Source organism: Etheostoma cragini, chromosome 24 (genome assembly GCF_013103735.1).
Source record: "Etheostoma cragini isolate CJK2018 chromosome 24, CSU_Ecrag_1.0, whole genome shotgun sequence".
Taxonomy (NCBI): Eukaryota; Metazoa; Chordata; class Actinopteri; order Perciformes; family Percidae; genus Etheostoma; species Etheostoma cragini.
Genome location: NC_048430.1, coordinates 7,909,317 through 7,926,543, shown reverse-complemented (window position 1 = coordinate 7,926,543; position 17,227 = coordinate 7,909,317). Strand labels below are relative to the sequence as shown.

The following is a 17,227-nucleotide window of genomic DNA, read 5'->3' as shown; positions in this document are numbered from 1 at the left end:
CCATATGTGTGTGCAGACGCCGACTCCTTGCTATATGTGGTCCAGCAGCAGCCTCTGGGCTCCATCCAGTGGTCTGTTGTGGCGTCTAACCTGAGGGAGACAAAGTACACCGTCACCTCCCTGTCCAAAGGAGTTCGCTACGCTTTCAGAATCCTGACGTCCACTGGGAAGACTTTAAGCAAACCGTCACCCTCTACTGACCTGGTCCAGCTGCTGGACAGGGGTAACGAAGCTGAAGATGTTGCCGCGCCACTGGTTAAAAAAAAAAAGTGCATTCTATTTATTTCATTTGATTTCTTTTCAAATCTCTCACCCGTGTAGGACCCTATTTGAGGAAGGCACCAGTCATTCTGGACAAACCTGACATAGTTTATGTGGTTGAGAACCAACCGGCAAGCATCACCATCACGCTGAACCACGTGCACGCAGTTGTCACCTGGAAAAGGTTAGTTCCTCTATCTCTATTGGCACATTCCAGGTGTGTATGTAAAGCATAGTGTGCAGAGAGGTTTTTTTCTGTGCAAAAATAACACTAGCTGTAATACACCAGTCTGCGAGATTGCAAAAACTGTAGGGATGTGCACTAGCCGATGCTGAATTGATGAGTTTGTAATCTTTGTTTAAATACTGGGACAGTGATTGATTATTTGACAAGTGCAGGAAACTCATTTCAAACAGAAACCACACAAAAAGTCCCTCAGGAGCCACAGCACGTGCTGAGTTTCATCCTATTTTTATTCTAATCCGAGACTGTTTCAGAAATTGGTATATAACGTGTGTGACAGGCTTATCCTAAACTCTGCAGATACAAATTTAAAATGGCAGGATTGTAGATCCAGGGGACCAGGACTGAGAAGCACCGCCGTGCAGTGGTTCACATTGCTTTGATTAAATTGAGCATCGATGGCCCAGCACATTTTCTCTGCGGAGCTTTGTAATTTCTTGTATGAACGTTTTTTTCTCTTTGCTACCTGCTGCTAAAGGAGTTCCTTGCATACAGATGTGGTCATTTAGGGGGTACAAAGGCTCAGGTCTTGATTGCCAGAATACAGCTCTAACTGTGGTACATTGCCACTGTCTTCCCCAGGAGGGGGGTGGTGTTGGTCAACAGACCGGGGATGTATGAGATGAGCATGCCAGATGACGATCAACACACCCTGAAGCTTCAGCGAGTCAGGAGTGCAGACAGCGGTCAGCTGATGGTCACGGCCAGCAACCAGTTCGGCAGCGACCTCTGCACGCCTCAGCTGGCCATGGCAGGTCAGTTTAGTCCAGGCACAACACCACATGATAAATTTAGCTTTTCACTTTGAATCCAAATGTCTTACTACTTACTCTTGGCAGCAGTTAATGCCAACAAAGGGAAGCGGTGTATAATTTAAGTCGAGCTTTAGCTATTTTTGAAGTAAAGGTTCATGAATTTAGAATAGCTTCTTTAAAAATGACTTTGAAGTAAAGACCGGTGCCTCCTACCTCTTCATTGTTGGAATTAAGGTTTTTGAAATACAAAGATGTCAGCATCCTTAGGAGTCTTTTGGATCTATTTTGAATTATTATTGTTGTAAAAAAAAATATATATATGTTTATATGAGAAAATGAGAATTCTTTTGCTTATTCTTTTGTAGTGCCTCCTAAATTTGAAACCATCATGGAGGATGTGGATGTGCACATTGGGGAGACGTCCCGTCTGGCTGTTGTGGTTGAAGGGAAACCAGACCCAGATATTCTGTGGTATAAGGTAGATTTGCACATCAGATAAAGAGCGTTTCCGTTCGTATTTATTTTTTAAAGGGGTCGCAGCACAACAGCCAGAAATTGGCAGACTTATTAGTGTAATCTGAAACCATATTAACAGTTGACTGGCCTGTTGCAGGATGATGTGCTTCTCTCTGAGAGCAGCCATTTCACGTTTGTTTACGACGACCCAGAATATTCCCTTGTTGTCCTCAACGCCCGCCCCGAACACTCCGGTGTGTACACCTGCACTGCAAAGAACCTGGCCGGCTCCAACTCCTGCAAAGCTGAACTCACAGTCCACACAGGTCAGCAGTCCAACAACACTGTCTGCACAAGCGTACTTTGCATGTGGACAGAGTCATCCGAGTAAAAAGGATTAGAATTCCGTGAGAGTCAAAATGAAGAAATATATGAGGAGGTTGCATCTTTTGATCATATATTCTCAATCAGTTTTTATGTTGGGAATCATTTAAATGGTGATATAATGAGAAGTCTCTTCCACAAAAGTTCTACAAGCTTTTCCTCCACTTGCCATCAATCTTTACCATTTAGTTTATATTATATCCATCTTGTGATGCAGCTCACACCAATATAAGCTGGTTCCTGTTGAAAATTATACCTCTAAATCTTCACCATATGGGCAAGACCACCAGGTGTTTAGAGACTACAATATGAAACCATCTGTCACTAAGCTGGCACACATGTACAGCCACACACACACACACACAAACAAACACACGTAAAAATGTCTCTCTTGTTGCTCCCTGCAGAGCGGAAAGAAGCAGCAGAGCCAATGGAGGATGAAGGAACCATTCTGAGGAAAATGAGGCGTTTGACGGATTACTATGATATCCACAAAGAGATAGGGAGGTGAGTGTGTGTGTGTGTGTGTGTGTGTGTGTTTGTGTGTGTGAGAGAGACTGACCGCACACTCATTCTGTCTCGCATCCCCTTACATGCAGCTACTACATCAGTGTTTAATGGCTGTTGGAGGGCAGGCGGTCTCACCTGCTTAACAACAGTAGACAGAGACAAAAGAGATGAGTCACCAGCCTGAGTGGAGTGAATACATTAGCTGACAGAGGATTTGTTTTGGTCTGACCAGGTTGAGACGGGCATTTACTGTGAACTGTAAAGCAATTGGAACAGGCAGATGGGAAAATCTGTTTTCCAACAGACAATGTGTTTTGGTTGTTAAATAGAGCCGCAAACTTAAATGGAATACAGATTTCTTCTCCCAACCGCCTCACAAAAAACATTCACAGAGATTGAAAGTTACTTATACAATAACCATGTGTCCATCTTTGTCTCTCCATTCTCCTGTACCTCTTGCAAATAAGAATTCAATTTTTTATTGTAGTGAAAAGGGCAAAACAATCAGTATTTAAAACGTCTCTGTCCCCTGTTGAAATACAGTTTAGAGCTATTTTTATTCTATAGGTATAAAGCTGCAAAAAGCTAGCGAATTGACATTTGAGAGGACATTATTTTGTAGAATCTGCCATGCTCTAAAATGATGGGGAAAAAATGAAGATATTCTTTTGATATCATTTTTTAATATCTCGTGAAGTATGAAACTAAAGGATTCAACGTCAATTTGTAATTTCTTCATTGACGGTGGCACTACAATTTTTTATCTTTTTCTCGTAGGACTGTTTAATAGAATAATAACTTACATACATCATGTTGCCGCTGTTTGATGCAGGGGCACCTTCTCCTACGTGAAGAGGGTGATTCAGAAAAAGGGAAAGGCCGAGTTCGCTGCTAAGTTCATTTCTGCGGGAGGAAGGAGGAAAGCCTTGGCCCTCAGAGAGATGGAGCTGCTGTCTGAGCTGGACAACGAGAGGATTCTCTATTTCCATGATGCCTTTGAGAAGAAGAGTGTGGTAGTGCTCATCACAGAGTTGTATCCTTTCAGTGTCATGCTATGATAGGAAATGTACTTCAATATGCATTTATCATGCGGTTTCTGCAATGACCTATATTATCCTGCAACAACAGACTAAGTTTGTTTAGAGCTTGCTGCTAAGACGATACAAGGGCAAACATGTTTATAACTTTAAGCCAAAAAGGCACTACCTTTAAATTTGTATCTCCTGCACTGCTGAACAAAATTCTTTTAAATGCACCTCAAGGACATGGAAGATCCAAAGCATTAATCCTGATGTCTTCTGCAGTCCCCTGGAGGCATGAATGAAGCTCAGCACAGCTTTTTTCTCTCTGACTCATTGCCGATGAGTGGAATTAGCAAGAGATAGGAGTGGGAGTTTTGCTCATTTATAATTCATTTCTCATGCACCTACCACTTGGACTGTGTAGTTAATTCACAGCTCTGTTTTCTTTTTTTTCTTTTTTTCCTTAACTGTTGTGTGAAGATGTCACGAGGACTTGCTGGAAAGAATGGCAAAAAAAACAACAGTCAAGGAACTGGAGGTTTGTGTGCTTCTGCTGACTGCACTGCGCTATCATTATATAACACGACTGTAACGTTCATTCCCTTATGTTTCCCTACAGATCCGCTGTAGTGTTCAGCAGGTTTTGGAAGGTCTTCGTTATCTTCACCAAAAAGACATAGCTCACCTTGATATAAAGGTATCGCTCCATCCCACCTCTGGTGCTGCATTTAATGTATTTGATCATCGTTGTTTACAAGATTGTTATACTCTTTATGTACCTAACACTGTTGTGTTTGTGTACGCCACCCCCACCCCCCCCACCCCCCCTCCCTAGCCAGAAAATATTTTAATGGCAAGTCCTGGGAGTGACCAGATCCGCATTTGTGACTTTGGTAATGCCATGAAATTGGACCCTTCTGAGGAGTGCTACTGCAAATACGGCACGCCAGAATTTGTTGCACCAGAGATTGTTAACCAAACTCCCGTCTCCACGGCAACAGACATATGGTGAGCCACCTGTTCTCGGAGAAGTGACTACACCCTGCAGGCGCTACCTTGTTCTCTGCAACAAAATAAAGTTTTTACTCTGCTTTTTATGTTGTTTCCAAACATCCACTTGTCATCTGTCCTGCTCTCCTACAGGCCTGCTGGTGTCATCACGTACCTCTGGTATGTTATATAGATTAGTTTCTACATTTTATAGTTTAAATATAACAGATCAATAGCAGAAATATTTCTTTTGTTTAATAATGTGTTTTTTTACATTTTAGCCTGACTGGTGTGTCTCCCTTTGCTGGGGAAAATGACAGAGCAACTGCCTTAAACATCCGTAACTACAATGTGGCGTTTGAGGAGGGCATGTTCACTGACCTCTGCAAAGAAGCAATGGGATTTGTCATCAAGCTTTTGGTAGCGGACCGACTGTAAGCATCTTGATGATTATTTTACCATATACATATGTAAATATAAATAATGTTGTCTAAACAGTTTCATGCCCCTTCTTCATATTCCTGCATGTGCATTACTTCCCTCTTCTAGGAGGCCCAGTGCCATTGAGTGCCTTCGTCATCCTTGGTTCAAGGTAAGTTATCATTAAGGAAAGCCATCGCCCATCCTCCAAGTATTTCAATGTGTAATAGAATTTGAATTCATATCTCCACTCTTTTTGTCTTGCAGTCACCCACGAACAAGAGCATCAGCACAGCCATGCTAAAGCAAGTTTTGTCTAGAAGGCGATGGCAGGTAAGTCATATGGAATTAATGTGTGGAAATGGAAGACTAAGACACCAAGGGCTGATCCCACATTTCTCAGAAATATTTTGGAGTAGGCCCACATTTACCATGCTCATGGTACTAGTCAAAATAGGTTAGACATAGTCCAGGACTAACTTAAGGCCCAACTTAAACGTCCAAACGTGGCAGGATATAATGCTTTCTGTCATTTGAGATGCCAGGTTTTAGTCTGACAGGTGTATTTTTGACTCAGACCTGGAGACTTTGCATTAAGTAGGGAAAAATAAATATAAACTATTTCATGTTGTCCTTTATTGTCCTTTTTCAGCGTTCTCTTATCAGCTACAAATCCAAGATGGTGATGCGGTCAATCCCAGAGCTTTTGAATGACTCATCCAACCACGTCTCCATTGCTGTGGCCCGGCACTTAAAAGAAGGCTCCCCACCACCCTCCTCTTCCTCTGACTCCGATGCAGATGTGGACGAGCTTCCCTTCATCCCTATGCCGCTGTCCATGGTCTTTTCTGGTTCCAGGGTCTCCCTCAACGAGATCCCGGGGGACGAAGATGCCACTGTATGGCCCAGTGTTGCTGCTCACGGGGCAAAGAAAAAGGACAACATGGAGATAGGTAGAGGAGGGGCAAATAAAAGTGCAAAAGAGGAAGAGGAAACCCCAGATGAAAAGAAAATGGAAAAGACAAAACAAGCTCCTCTAAAAAAAGGAGCAAGTGTGGAGCCGGAAGAATCCCAGGCAAAATCCAGGCGGGCTACCATGAGGAGAGGCAGCTCTGCTGATTCAGCACTGCTTCTCCACATTGACCCAGATGAGGAAAATTCAAAAAAGGACTCAGAGGCAAGTAACAAGAGCCTCAAAAAAGCTGTTTCTATGGAACTACCCAATCGCAGCCCGAGCCCCGGGGCGGCGAAGTTAAGCCAGGAGGATTATGCCCTAAAACTGGAACTGATGAGACAGCGGTTGCTGAGGGGAGGAAATGTGGACAAAAAGATGAGCGGCCTGCGAGGGCCCTTGTTTGAAACACTCGGCATGGAAGATGAGAGGCGGACAGGGTCTCTCGATCGGAACTTGAGGAGATCCAGAGCGGAGCCATCAACACTCACCAGAGCGGCGTCTTCAGAGAGCCCTACAGAGGACACGCCAAAGACCAAAGTTTTTCGTAAAAGCGCCTCCTTCACTCAGGGGGATTCTGAGCCCATGCCGCTGCACCGCAGGTTTGGAGCCCCCTTAGAGATCCCATCGGTGGGTAATGGTAGCATAGAAGGAAAGAAGCTCCAAGAGGCAACCTCAATGTCCGCACTCACAGAACAAACAACACTAGAATCTATATCTACCTCACCTACAAAAAAGACTTCCGTTACACTCCCAACACCAGGAAGATTGGACCAACAGCAAAAACAGAACAATGTGAAAGAACATAAGGATATGCATAGTATGAATGAGAAGAACATGGATGGGATAACAGAGAAAAGGACCAAAACCCAGTTAGAAGAGCCAGACACAGTAGAATCTGAGTCTAGATCACCCTCTGTAATTACTCCTATAATTGTAATAGAGGAAGATGATGAGGAAGAAGAAGAGAGTAAAGAAAGGGAAGAAGAGGAGCTACATGTTAATGAAAAGGATATGAAGGAAGATGAAACACAAAATAGTAAACCGGCATCTGCATATGCAAGTGTCATTCAAGCTGTTGCAGTGCAACCTGTAACATCTGTCAAGGCCCAATCCGAACATCCAGCCGCACCAAATGATACAAAGTCCACAGAAACCCCCACATTGCCTGAACATCCAGCAGTATTTGCTAAAGTAGCAACTGCTGATCGATCTCCTAGCTCTCTTTCCACATCATCAAACCCTGATCTCGCTGCCACCCCCCGTCGGCCCACGCTCAGAACAGACATCAAAGACATCGACTCAGAGGAGGTCTTTGAAGCCAGGTTTAAGAAGCGGGAGTCCTCTTTGACCCGTGGCCTTCGAAAACTGACCAGAAACAAATCAGAGGAAAAATCACCTGTACTAAACCGGAAGGTGGGCGAGGGAGGTGAAGAGGTTTATAGGCCGGGGCCAAGGGGGGCCCCTCTAGAAATGGTACCAAAAGGACTGCAGGAGAAATCCAAATCTGTTCAAGATTTAAGAGAAGAAGATAAGGAGACAGGCTTCGGCCTTATTGGGAGGTTTTCCTTGCGGGCCAAGAGGTCGACATCCGTTGATAAGAAGGGGGAGAAACCAAAGGAGGAAAGGCACCAGGATGTGCAGGTAACTGCCGGAAGCAAGAGGGTTTCATGGAGTATTGGGCGCAGTAAGTCCCTGGATACAAACAGCGCAGGGGCACAGAGGCAGCCGGATGAGCGAGAACAAAGAAAAGCTGAGGAGTCATCGGTTTCTGCTATGAGGCGCAAGTTTGAGTCCAAAGTGGCAGGAATCTCTGCCAAAATAAGGACCCAATCAGAGGAGAGGAAGGACAAAGACGCTGGGGGGAGTCAGAAAGAGCTGGTGGAAAAGGATTTGAAGAAAGTCACTGATTCCCCTGTTCTGGCAATGCGAAAGAAGTTTGAGAAAAAAGTGGCAGGAATTTCCTCGAAAATCCGCAGTCAGTCTGAGGAGAGAAAAGAGGATGAAGAGGGAAAGAGGACACCCCTGTTTACCCGCCACCGTCATTCCCAATCCGAGGGGCGAGGACTCAAAGGAATGGGCATCCCTGAGAATCAACTAGCAAAACAGACCGGCGCCGCTGCATCCAAGGAATCGATTGAATCCGCTTCTAGCGTCCATTCCGAAAAAGCCTCAGAAACTGACAGGCGGTCGCGGTGGGACAGGTGGGGTTTGACAAGGGGCAAGAAAGACAAGTCCTCCTCTCAATCTGATCTGCCTTCATCGGACCCCAAAGAGGACGGTTTGTCAAAAAGCCAGCAGTTCATCCGTTCTGCTTCGGATTTTGCCCCTGTGTTCCACATCAAACTGAAAGACCGCGTCTTATTGGAGGGGGAACCCGTCACGCTTAGCTGCCTTCCAGCTGGAAGTCCACATCCAGAAATCACATGGACGATAGGTATCCCTGAAATTCTCCCGTTTTGCGGTTTTATCCAAAAGCTGTCGTTCAGTCGCTGAATTCTGTGTGTGCATTACAGATAGGAAACCGCTGCAGGTGGATGACAGAATCACCCTGAGGTCCCACCCAGATGGCAGGCAGCTTCTTCTGATCACAAAGTCCAGCCAAAGGGACGCCGGAGTTTATGAATGTGTTGCTACCAACCCTATAGCTACCATCACCACCTCCTGCACATTGTCAATAGCTCGTAAGTAGATATCCGTTCAGAAAGGGACGTTTTGTTGTTGTTGGATAGATTGGTGAAATGGGAATTGGGGCAATTTTGTTCATTAACATCAATGCTGCAAATTACAACATGGAACGAGTTCTCTTCCCAGAGCTGCTCCTTTGCTTTTCATGGACATACGGTGATTATGATCATGATGTGATGTATTTTACATAATTTAGTTTTAATTGCAGGAAGAATGTCATGAATATTTATACAGTTTAAATGATCATTAGTGTCAAGAGATTAACGTTACAGTAGATTATTATAATGAATGTGAGGCCCTTCTCGTATTCATATTGCAATGGGAGCAATTTATGCTTTCTGGGATTTTCTGGGATCGGGGGGGTCATATTCAAGAATCCAGTCATGCCTTTGCACAAATAGTGTGAAATGAAAACTGCCAACGCTGCCCACAAATACAACAATAATAATGAGACTTTTGAGGCTTCATTGGAAAATACATTTCTCAGATGCCTGGTGCAATCGATCGCATTTGAACTATTTGTTATGGCTATGGACATGTAGTATTTCTAATCTCAACCACTGATGATATTTGCCTCCCCTTGATAATCTCTCAGCAGAGCGAAAACAAATACTTCAGACAGCTTATCTCACCTGAAGACATTGGCTCCATTGTTCATAGCGGTGCCCAGGCTTAATGGAAATGTCTTTTGAAATAAAAGGAATGACACTATTTATGTCAAGTTTGGTTTGGTGTAACAACCGTTTCTGTACCCAGGGATTGAGAAAATTAACGTCTCTCTTTTCTGCTTTGGTATCTTGATTCTCGACCTGCTTAATGTGACATTTTCATGTAAATACATGAACAAACTGAACCAGTAATTGCTATAACAGAATTGTAATGTAAACTATGCTAAATGCATGCTGTTCTAAAACCGAGGGTCTAAGTCTTCCCCATGGAAGTTGTTTGGAAAATAACGAGAAGAACTGCATTAACCATGATCAGTAATGATTAAAAAGACAATCCACTACTACAGAAAGTCAGAAATTTCAACCTAAAGATTATCGTTGATTGACAATTGGCCTCTGCAAAGTGAAGTATAAAAAAAAAGCAAAGGGCAAAAGAATAGAAAACAAGAAATGTAAAGATTACCACTTGGCATGCAAAAGCACCTTTTATGAAAGCCTGTAAAAGACGCAATTCAATCTTACTCACACAGTAAAGCTGTGCACACATACTTGTAAAATACAACCAACTGAAAATCCTGTGATAATACACACTTTGCAGTGAGGCTACACAAGCATTCAAACACACATAACCGATATTGGCAGGCTTTAATGTGGTTATACTGAGCAGATGTGATTGGGTGAGGGCTGAAAAAGAACACTTGTGGTCTGCAAACCCACCCTGGGTTTAGAAATGTAAGATAGTCTTGTGGGTTTGTTTAGTCAAGAGGATTTTCATTTATAGGTGCAGGGTTTTAACCTTTTTTGCGCATGTTTTTTTTCAGTGTATTTTGTTCTTTTTGTTCCCGTCTTAAGATGTCCCAAAACAGCCAGGGACCCCTGAAGTCCCCCAGACTTACAACAACACAGCCCTGGTGCTCTGGAAGCCGGCAGACACCAAGTGCCCGTGCAGCTACACCCTGGAAAGAAAAACCGAAGGTGAGTGAGTAGTGACCTTCTTTCACTTCACTTTTAGTCATCATTCAGCAGCAAGCAGATCCAAAGAAATAAAACCAAAAGTATGAATTGTATTGTGTGTTGTCAGTGTGATGTGGTCATGGAAAACTTAAGTTCAATTTAAGGTTTCTTAGGAGGTAGCAGTGTTTGAAAAGCTTTGAGAATGTTTGACTATCAAATGTAAAGAATGCTTGAGGATATAAGTTTCCAAATCCATAGACACCATTTAGACAGAGAAAGTGAGTCAGCCCACAAGGGAATAGTGACTGTACCAGTGCTGCTGTCAAAGTGGTGTGTCAGTATGTGTGATGAATCATCATTATCTCATAATGTGGTGGATAAAAATAAAGTCGCGCAAACTTGGAGTAGCAGACTCTGAGTTTGAATACTTATGTAACAATATGGTCTGACAGATTTCATTCTGGCATGTATGGCCTTGTTGTCTCATTCCAAATGTGATCTTTGCCAAGCGGCGTTGATGTAGGTATTTACAGAAGAATGCGTCTCTACCCAATTTACCTTTTTTAATTCAGGTACCTTTACTACGCATGCAAAGGAAATAAGATACTGTGACAGGTGATGTTACAGCAGGCAAAGTGAGCATTAACTTGTTTGTATACGCCTAACAATTTACTTTTCTCAGTGTGGATAGCCAGACTTTCTATCAGTTTGACAACACCGCCATCTAGTGTTCAATATGTCAACTACAGCAAGTCCTTTGTCTCTCAAGAAAACTAAAGATCAGGATTTATTAACTTATTCCACATGTTTTCCCTCAATAATTGTCTTTCTTCTCTTCATAATTTCCCTCACCAAACATATATATCCAGTATGCATACTTAAAGATTTACAAATATCTACTGTAGCTAGCATTTGGTTGCCTCATTTATTACTCTATCCGTTAAGATTGCTGCAGTATGACATAAAGCACGCTCTTTTTGTTTCCCTCTGTCCTGCAGGGGAATCTGACTGGCTGACTGTGGCCACCGGAGTCGTCGACTGCTACTACAACGTCACAGACCTACCAGCAGGCGGGCCATTTAGATTCCGCGTCGCCTGCATCAATAAGGCCGGACAGGGACCGTACAGCAACTGCTCTGCTCCAGTCAGCCTGGACTCAACAGGTATTTAACACAGTCAAAATGTAAATCGCTGCACAGAGTTAAGAGGAACAGTTCACTGGAATTGAACTCAAAAGACTAAATAATGTACATTTTTCAAAGTCACACCAGGTGGTATATGTGATTGTATATTTTAATATATTGTCCCCAGAAAAATTAAAGAGGAGAGCTTCCTTAATAACTAAATCCAGACCACAAGAGGAATAAAATGCGATGACAAATCATGAGCATTATTGCAAAGTCTACGACAGATATCAAATTTGATAAGGACATTGTCATGTAGCCCAACCCAGCTGTAAAGTAGTGAATGTTGTTAAATGGATAAGGAAGGCTACAGTAACAACAGGGTAGGTAAAAGCAATAACTAAAGGTCATTACTTAAAAGCATATCTATAGAAAAAAAACATTGTAATTCATCTGTCACTCTGTTTTACCAGCTGGAGGAGCTCCGCCTGCCCTGGCTGTCGTGAAGACGGTCCCAGCTGCGCTTGGATCGGTTGTCCCCTCCACAGGGACCGTAACTCCACTCAAACCAGTCCAGAACTACGCTCCCAGCACGGCCGTCTCCACCGTCACTTCCACTTCCGCCTCTCCAAAAGATGCCGCCTCCCCTGCTGCTCCACCTCTTCCACCTACATCGGCATCTACAACAGTGGTCACTCGCAGTCCCCCGCCCTCTCTGCCTTCTACCCCCACAACGAACCCCCCGCTGCCGTCTGCACTGCCCTCTTCACCCACAGTCAAGGCACCTCCACCCTTTGTCCTCCCCAAACCCCAGAGTCCAGTAAACGTTGTGTCTCCCATGACCCAGAACCCGCCAATATCACCACAGCCCCCTCTCGCGACCCCGCCATCGACGCCAACCAAACCGGCGGTGTCCTCTGTGCCCACATACATCCCCACCACCGCCGCCACTGCTCGCGTGACCCCAACTCCTGTCTCCTTTTTCCCACAAGTGCTCCAGACCTCCAGCCTGAGCCCCATCGGCGAGGGGGCCAGTACCCCCGCCAGAGGCACTCCATCAGGACGCACTACGCCCTCCACTGCCCTACGACAGGGGGTTCCACAGAAACCCTACACATTTCTCGATGAGAAAGCCAGGTTAGACAGATACCGACCTGGGATAAAAACAGAATGGCTATAAATCATAGAAAACACCATGGATAGACCCAGGTTTCAAATAACCAATTTAGGTCATTTTTTTGGCCTGAATTTTAATATGGTGGAGGCCATGACTAGTCAATTCTTAACTGATTATTTTTATGATTTTTATGATATGATTATTATTTTAGATTTGAACAATGTGTGAACTGTAGGAGGATTTTACTCCCCAGATTGAACGCTGCTAGTCTGTAAAACCTGCAATGGAACCTGCACCATGCTGCAGAGCCGCTGAAGTTAATTAATCCTGCTTTATATGCACTCCTTTAGTGCCTGATGGTCTAAATGCACTGTGGTCTAAATGTCACATTTTACACTGTACTGAAACGGCTATTATTAGGGACATTTGCATGGATTTTGTGTGACTTGCAATATTTAAATTCAGCTTTATGGGGCTTCAGTTTAAAAAACATTTACTTCCTAATAACCATAAAAAACCTTATGAGGTCAAACTCTTGTTCATATCATTCATAATAATTAGGGCAAAGATAATGTATGTTTCGTAATAATAATGGTGATAAGTAAGAAAAAATATTCATGTCTTTACAAAAATCCTAGATTAGATTGGACAATAGAATGTATAAAGAATTTCACCAAGACAACGTTATATTATACCGTCTCGACAAGATGAATCTTCTCCTACTTTAGTTTTTATTGTTCTTTTTCTAATAGTTTCAAATGTTTGTTTTTTTTGCCAGAGGTCGTTTTGGAGTCATCCGGGAGTGCCGCGAGAATGCGACGGGCAAAACCTACATGGCCAAGATCGTCTCCTACAACCAGGAGAACAAGCAGGAAGTGCTGAAGGAGTACGAGATCCTGAAATCCCTTCACAATGAAAAGGTCATGGCTCTGCACGAAGCCTACGTCACGCCGCGCTACCTGGTGCTCGTCGCCGAGTACTGCACCGGCAAAGAGCTGCTGTACAGCCTCATAGACAGGTAGGAGGATGGCTACGTCACCTCCATACCGAGAGACACAAACGCAGACAGACTTACATAGCAGGGGGCTAGGAAGAAGACCTTTTCCTTCTTAGATGCAGTCTATTTGCTGGGTTGAGCCAACAATGACTAGGCTAATTGTTCTTTAATTAAACAAGTTGTTTAGATTATATGTGCATATTTAAAGGTGTGTTTAGGATTCTGTCTAAAAAATATCGTCCAATCCCAGAAATTGGGAGATGTGACCGTTTCGTTGCAATTTATGTGTATTTTTTAGGGAAAGTTGCCTGTCCTGCTCCCACTTTTCCAGTATTGGAGATTTTGACCATTTGAGAACCTCCTTTTGCCTCTTGATAGGTTCCGTTACTCCGAGGACGACGTGGTGGGTTACCTGGTCCAGATCCTCCAGGGAGTCGAGTACCTCCACAACCGCCGCGTCCTCCACCTAGACCTCAAGCCCGACAACATCATGGTGACCAACCTCAACGCCATCAAGATTGTGGACTTTGGAAGTGCTCAGAGCTTCAACCCCCTCGGCCTCAAACCCCAGGACCCAGGAGCAGGAACGCTGGAGTACATGGGTGAGGACAAGAACAACTTGTTTGACGTCTTCGATGTACAAATATTGTTCAATTTTCTCTAACTCCAAAGATTTTTGAGAAAATTCACTTTAGGGTTCATAGATCAACCCCCGATCTTTAATGTTTCTAAACTGTCGTCCTCAAATGTGATCCAAGCTCCGGAGATGGTAAAAGGTGAAGTGGTTGGTCCTCCTGCTGATATTTGGACCATTGGCGTTGTCACCCACATTATGTAAGTAAGACGCACGTCTGGAATTTCAGATCACAAAAATAACCTTTACACTTTAGACCAGTTTCAGTGGAATTTGTTTTCCGGTACAGCATGATAAAACCTTCAGTGTATATATTGCTGCTAAAACATACATTTTATTAAGAAGATTAGTTAACATTTAAGAAAAGACTTGTGTTTTTCTTGATGTGTCTTGTAATGTGTCAAGAGCTCAATCACGGAGTACATTTATTTTATGATTTGTTAAGTGCCAATTTTGCTAATTGATTGAATATTACATTTCTGTACCTTTTTTTTGTTTTTTCTGTGTCTACAACCAGGCTTAGTGGCCGACTGCCCTTCGAAGATAAAGACCCTCTACAAGTTGAATCCAAAATCCTGATGGCGAAGTTTGACCCGACCAAACTGTACCCAAACGTGTCCCAAAGTGCCTCCGCCTTTCTCAAGAAGATGTTGAGCAGTTACCCATGGTGAGTGCCGACAACCTTGGATTGTTACACTTGGTGTAAAAAAAGAAAAGAAAATCTGACGTTCTGCGTGTTTTCCAGGGCCCGTCCGAATTCACGAGACTGCTTCACACAAGCCTGGCTGCAGGACTCCTACCTTATGAAGCTGAGGAGACAGACTCTCACCTTCACTTCCGGCCGACTTAAAGAGTTCCTGGTGGAACAACAATGCCGCCGCACGCAGGGCGCCACCAAGCACAAGGTGCTGCTGCGCACCTACCAGAGCTCACCCCGGTCCCCTGAATCTGGGACTGCACCGCATGTTCCCAGCCCCAAGTGACATGACGGTGCAAAGCACTACACATGTGTTTGCCGAGTTGGATCTGCCAAATAACACCTGTTCACCTGCGAACCGCCGCTGCATGAAACATGTCAGCCTGCCTAGAGAGACACAGGTTAAGGCACAGGGGATGGGCAGACAGCTGGATATAGTTAAAATATCCAAAGAAAAGACCGGAGTCCATGTGTTACTTTGGGATACCTTAACATTCAACACTTAAGGGATTCTGAGATGAAACAAAAACACAAAGAGAAAACGGAACAAGAAGCCGTAACGTGTTTCAGAAACTGCTCAGAAACGGTTAATCCACTGAAAGGACACGGGATGTTCTTTGATTTTTCTTTGATTTTTCTTTGACTGATTGCACAATTTCTCTGTCACATTGTGAATTCTGAAATTGCACATTAATATTTGGTTTAGGTAAACATCGGTCTCCACTCTGCACGATCAGCCTGGAACATGTGTATCACTAGCGATTTTACTTCGTAACCTTGTTTATGTCACTAAATTTAGTAGTAAACATGATTTAAGCTGCTAATTTATTTTTTTTGCATTTAATTACTCATTTTAAAACTCAAAACCAAAAATATTTGTTTTTCTTAAAATTGTTTACTTTTTCCATGTTAATTTATTTGCATGTGTATGTGGGTGTGTGTTTGTGTGTGCGTGAGTGTGTGTGTGGGTGTGTGCGTGTGTGTGGGCGCGCAAGCATTTTTGATTCACTTCTCGAATTAGTATCAAGGCAAAAAAAATGAAAATAAGGAGTGTCTTTGTGATTGGTGTTAAAATTCACAGTAGAAATGAACTAGTGTGTAAGGTGAGCTAGGAATTTATGGTACATCTTCTTCTGTGGTTAAACCTGAAGTCTAACTGTAATAAACTATGAACAGCAGTCCGTAATGTAGATAACGTTTTACCTGGAAAAGTCATCCATTGGTTAATTGCTGTGGTTTCTTAGTATTACCCATCGGTTGGTCAGGTGGCTTAAATCGTGATCACCCAGTCAGTGCCTAAATCGGATTAATATCCAAAATATTTATCTTGTAAATGTGTCTCTATTGGTACTAATTCACAATTGATGAATTTGTTGAACAAAGCAAACATACGATTGCAATATTTGGACTTTACAATAACACAGATGCATATAGATTCTTACAAACATGTAAACATTTCTACACGCATACACACAGTACATGCAGTCCTTGTAATAATAGAACGTCTTGTGTATTGCTCTATCACAGTGTTACTTTTTGTATGAATTTGGACGGTTGAAGATTTGTAAATGTACCAATTTGCGGTGTTTATATGTGGGGAAAAAGTTGAAGATGTTTTTATGAGATAGTATGTAATAAACTGTTGATACATTTGGGGAAATGAACTTGCTTCTTTCTTAGTGGGACGTAGATTTGGGCTCGGGTCTCAAAATTTTGGTACGATTTTTTAATTCTTGAGAGACGTTTTCTGCAAAAAGAATGCATTTATACACTCAAATACCCTTGTTGAGTCCGCCGCTTGTGAGCAAAACTGCAGTTTGTGTTGTTGAGGATCACCTGGAACACTCAAGGACGCCTGATGGAACCTCTAACACAACCAACATGGCTGAAGCAGTGTGTTAACTGTGTGTTTGTTTTCTTGCAAAACACAATGCAAAAAAAAAAAATTAACACAGATGTCAACCAATAATAGCCTGAATATGTGTGTTTATAACAAATAACAAGTCCTTCTATTTTATTATGTTAACACTGAAAAAAGACAAATTAAGTGAATTAAAGCATATTTATCCAATTTTTTTTTTTTTTATTTGAGTATGTTCAGTTGCGAGACACATAAAACTAATCGGTGTGGTCAAAGTTTTAAACTTGTTTTAATACCCTAAACATGCTCAAAATGTAATTACCCATGCTCAGCCACGTGCAGTGATTCCTTCTGAGTGAACACAGTGAATCTGACTGCAGTAGACAATGTGACAACCGACTAGTGTGGACTTCACCAGGAAACAGTTTTGCCTCTCTGTCACATCTACTGCAGTCAACACGGCACTACAAATAAAAAAACAAAAACAGAGCTA

The 17,227-nt window shown here is 43.0% G+C and overlaps 1 protein-coding gene across 12 annotated transcripts in view; it reads left to right on the top strand.

Annotated features, from left to right (window-relative positions):
- The window catches only part of spega (striated muscle enriched protein kinase a), a 49,036-nt gene extending 32,499 nt beyond the window's left edge, over positions 1–16,537 (top strand). For 10 of the 12 annotated variants that reach the window (XM_034864272.1, XM_034864270.1, XM_034864269.1 and 7 more), the window contains 24 exons: positions 17–223; positions 322–445; positions 1,088–1,260; positions 1,626–1,738; positions 1,874–2,042; positions 2,508–2,607; positions 3,443–3,643; positions 4,113–4,170; positions 4,252–4,329; positions 4,468–4,640; positions 4,776–4,802; positions 4,904–5,056; positions 5,172–5,214; positions 5,310–5,375; positions 5,695–8,431; positions 8,511–8,678; positions 10,203–10,325; positions 11,303–11,467; positions 11,902–12,565; positions 13,324–13,563; positions 13,921–14,144; positions 14,301–14,376; positions 14,694–14,843; positions 14,922–16,537. In XM_034864272.1, the coding sequence (XP_034720163.1) occupies positions 17–223; positions 322–445; positions 1,088–1,260; positions 1,626–1,738; positions 1,874–2,042; positions 2,508–2,607; positions 3,443–3,643; positions 4,113–4,170; positions 4,252–4,329; positions 4,468–4,640; positions 4,776–4,802; positions 4,904–5,056; positions 5,172–5,214; positions 5,310–5,375; positions 5,695–8,431; positions 8,511–8,678; positions 10,203–10,325; positions 11,303–11,467; positions 11,902–12,565; positions 13,324–13,563; positions 13,921–14,144; positions 14,301–14,376; positions 14,694–14,843; positions 14,922–15,159 (6,470 nt within the window). In that variant the 3' untranslated portion in view covers positions 15,160–16,537. Of the gene's footprint in view, positions 1–16; positions 224–321; positions 446–1,087; positions 1,261–1,625; positions 1,739–1,873; positions 2,043–2,507; positions 2,608–3,442; positions 3,644–4,112; positions 4,171–4,251; positions 4,330–4,467; positions 4,641–4,775; positions 4,803–4,903; positions 5,057–5,171; positions 5,215–5,309; positions 5,376–5,694; positions 8,432–8,510; positions 8,679–10,202; positions 10,326–11,302; positions 11,468–11,901; positions 12,566–13,323; positions 13,564–13,920; positions 14,145–14,300; positions 14,377–14,693; positions 14,844–14,921 lie in introns of those variants that run through there. The other 2 variants (XM_034864271.1, XR_004655544.1) reach the window with 2 other exon arrangements.
- The last annotated feature ends 690 nt before the right edge of the window (positions 16,538–17,227 follow it).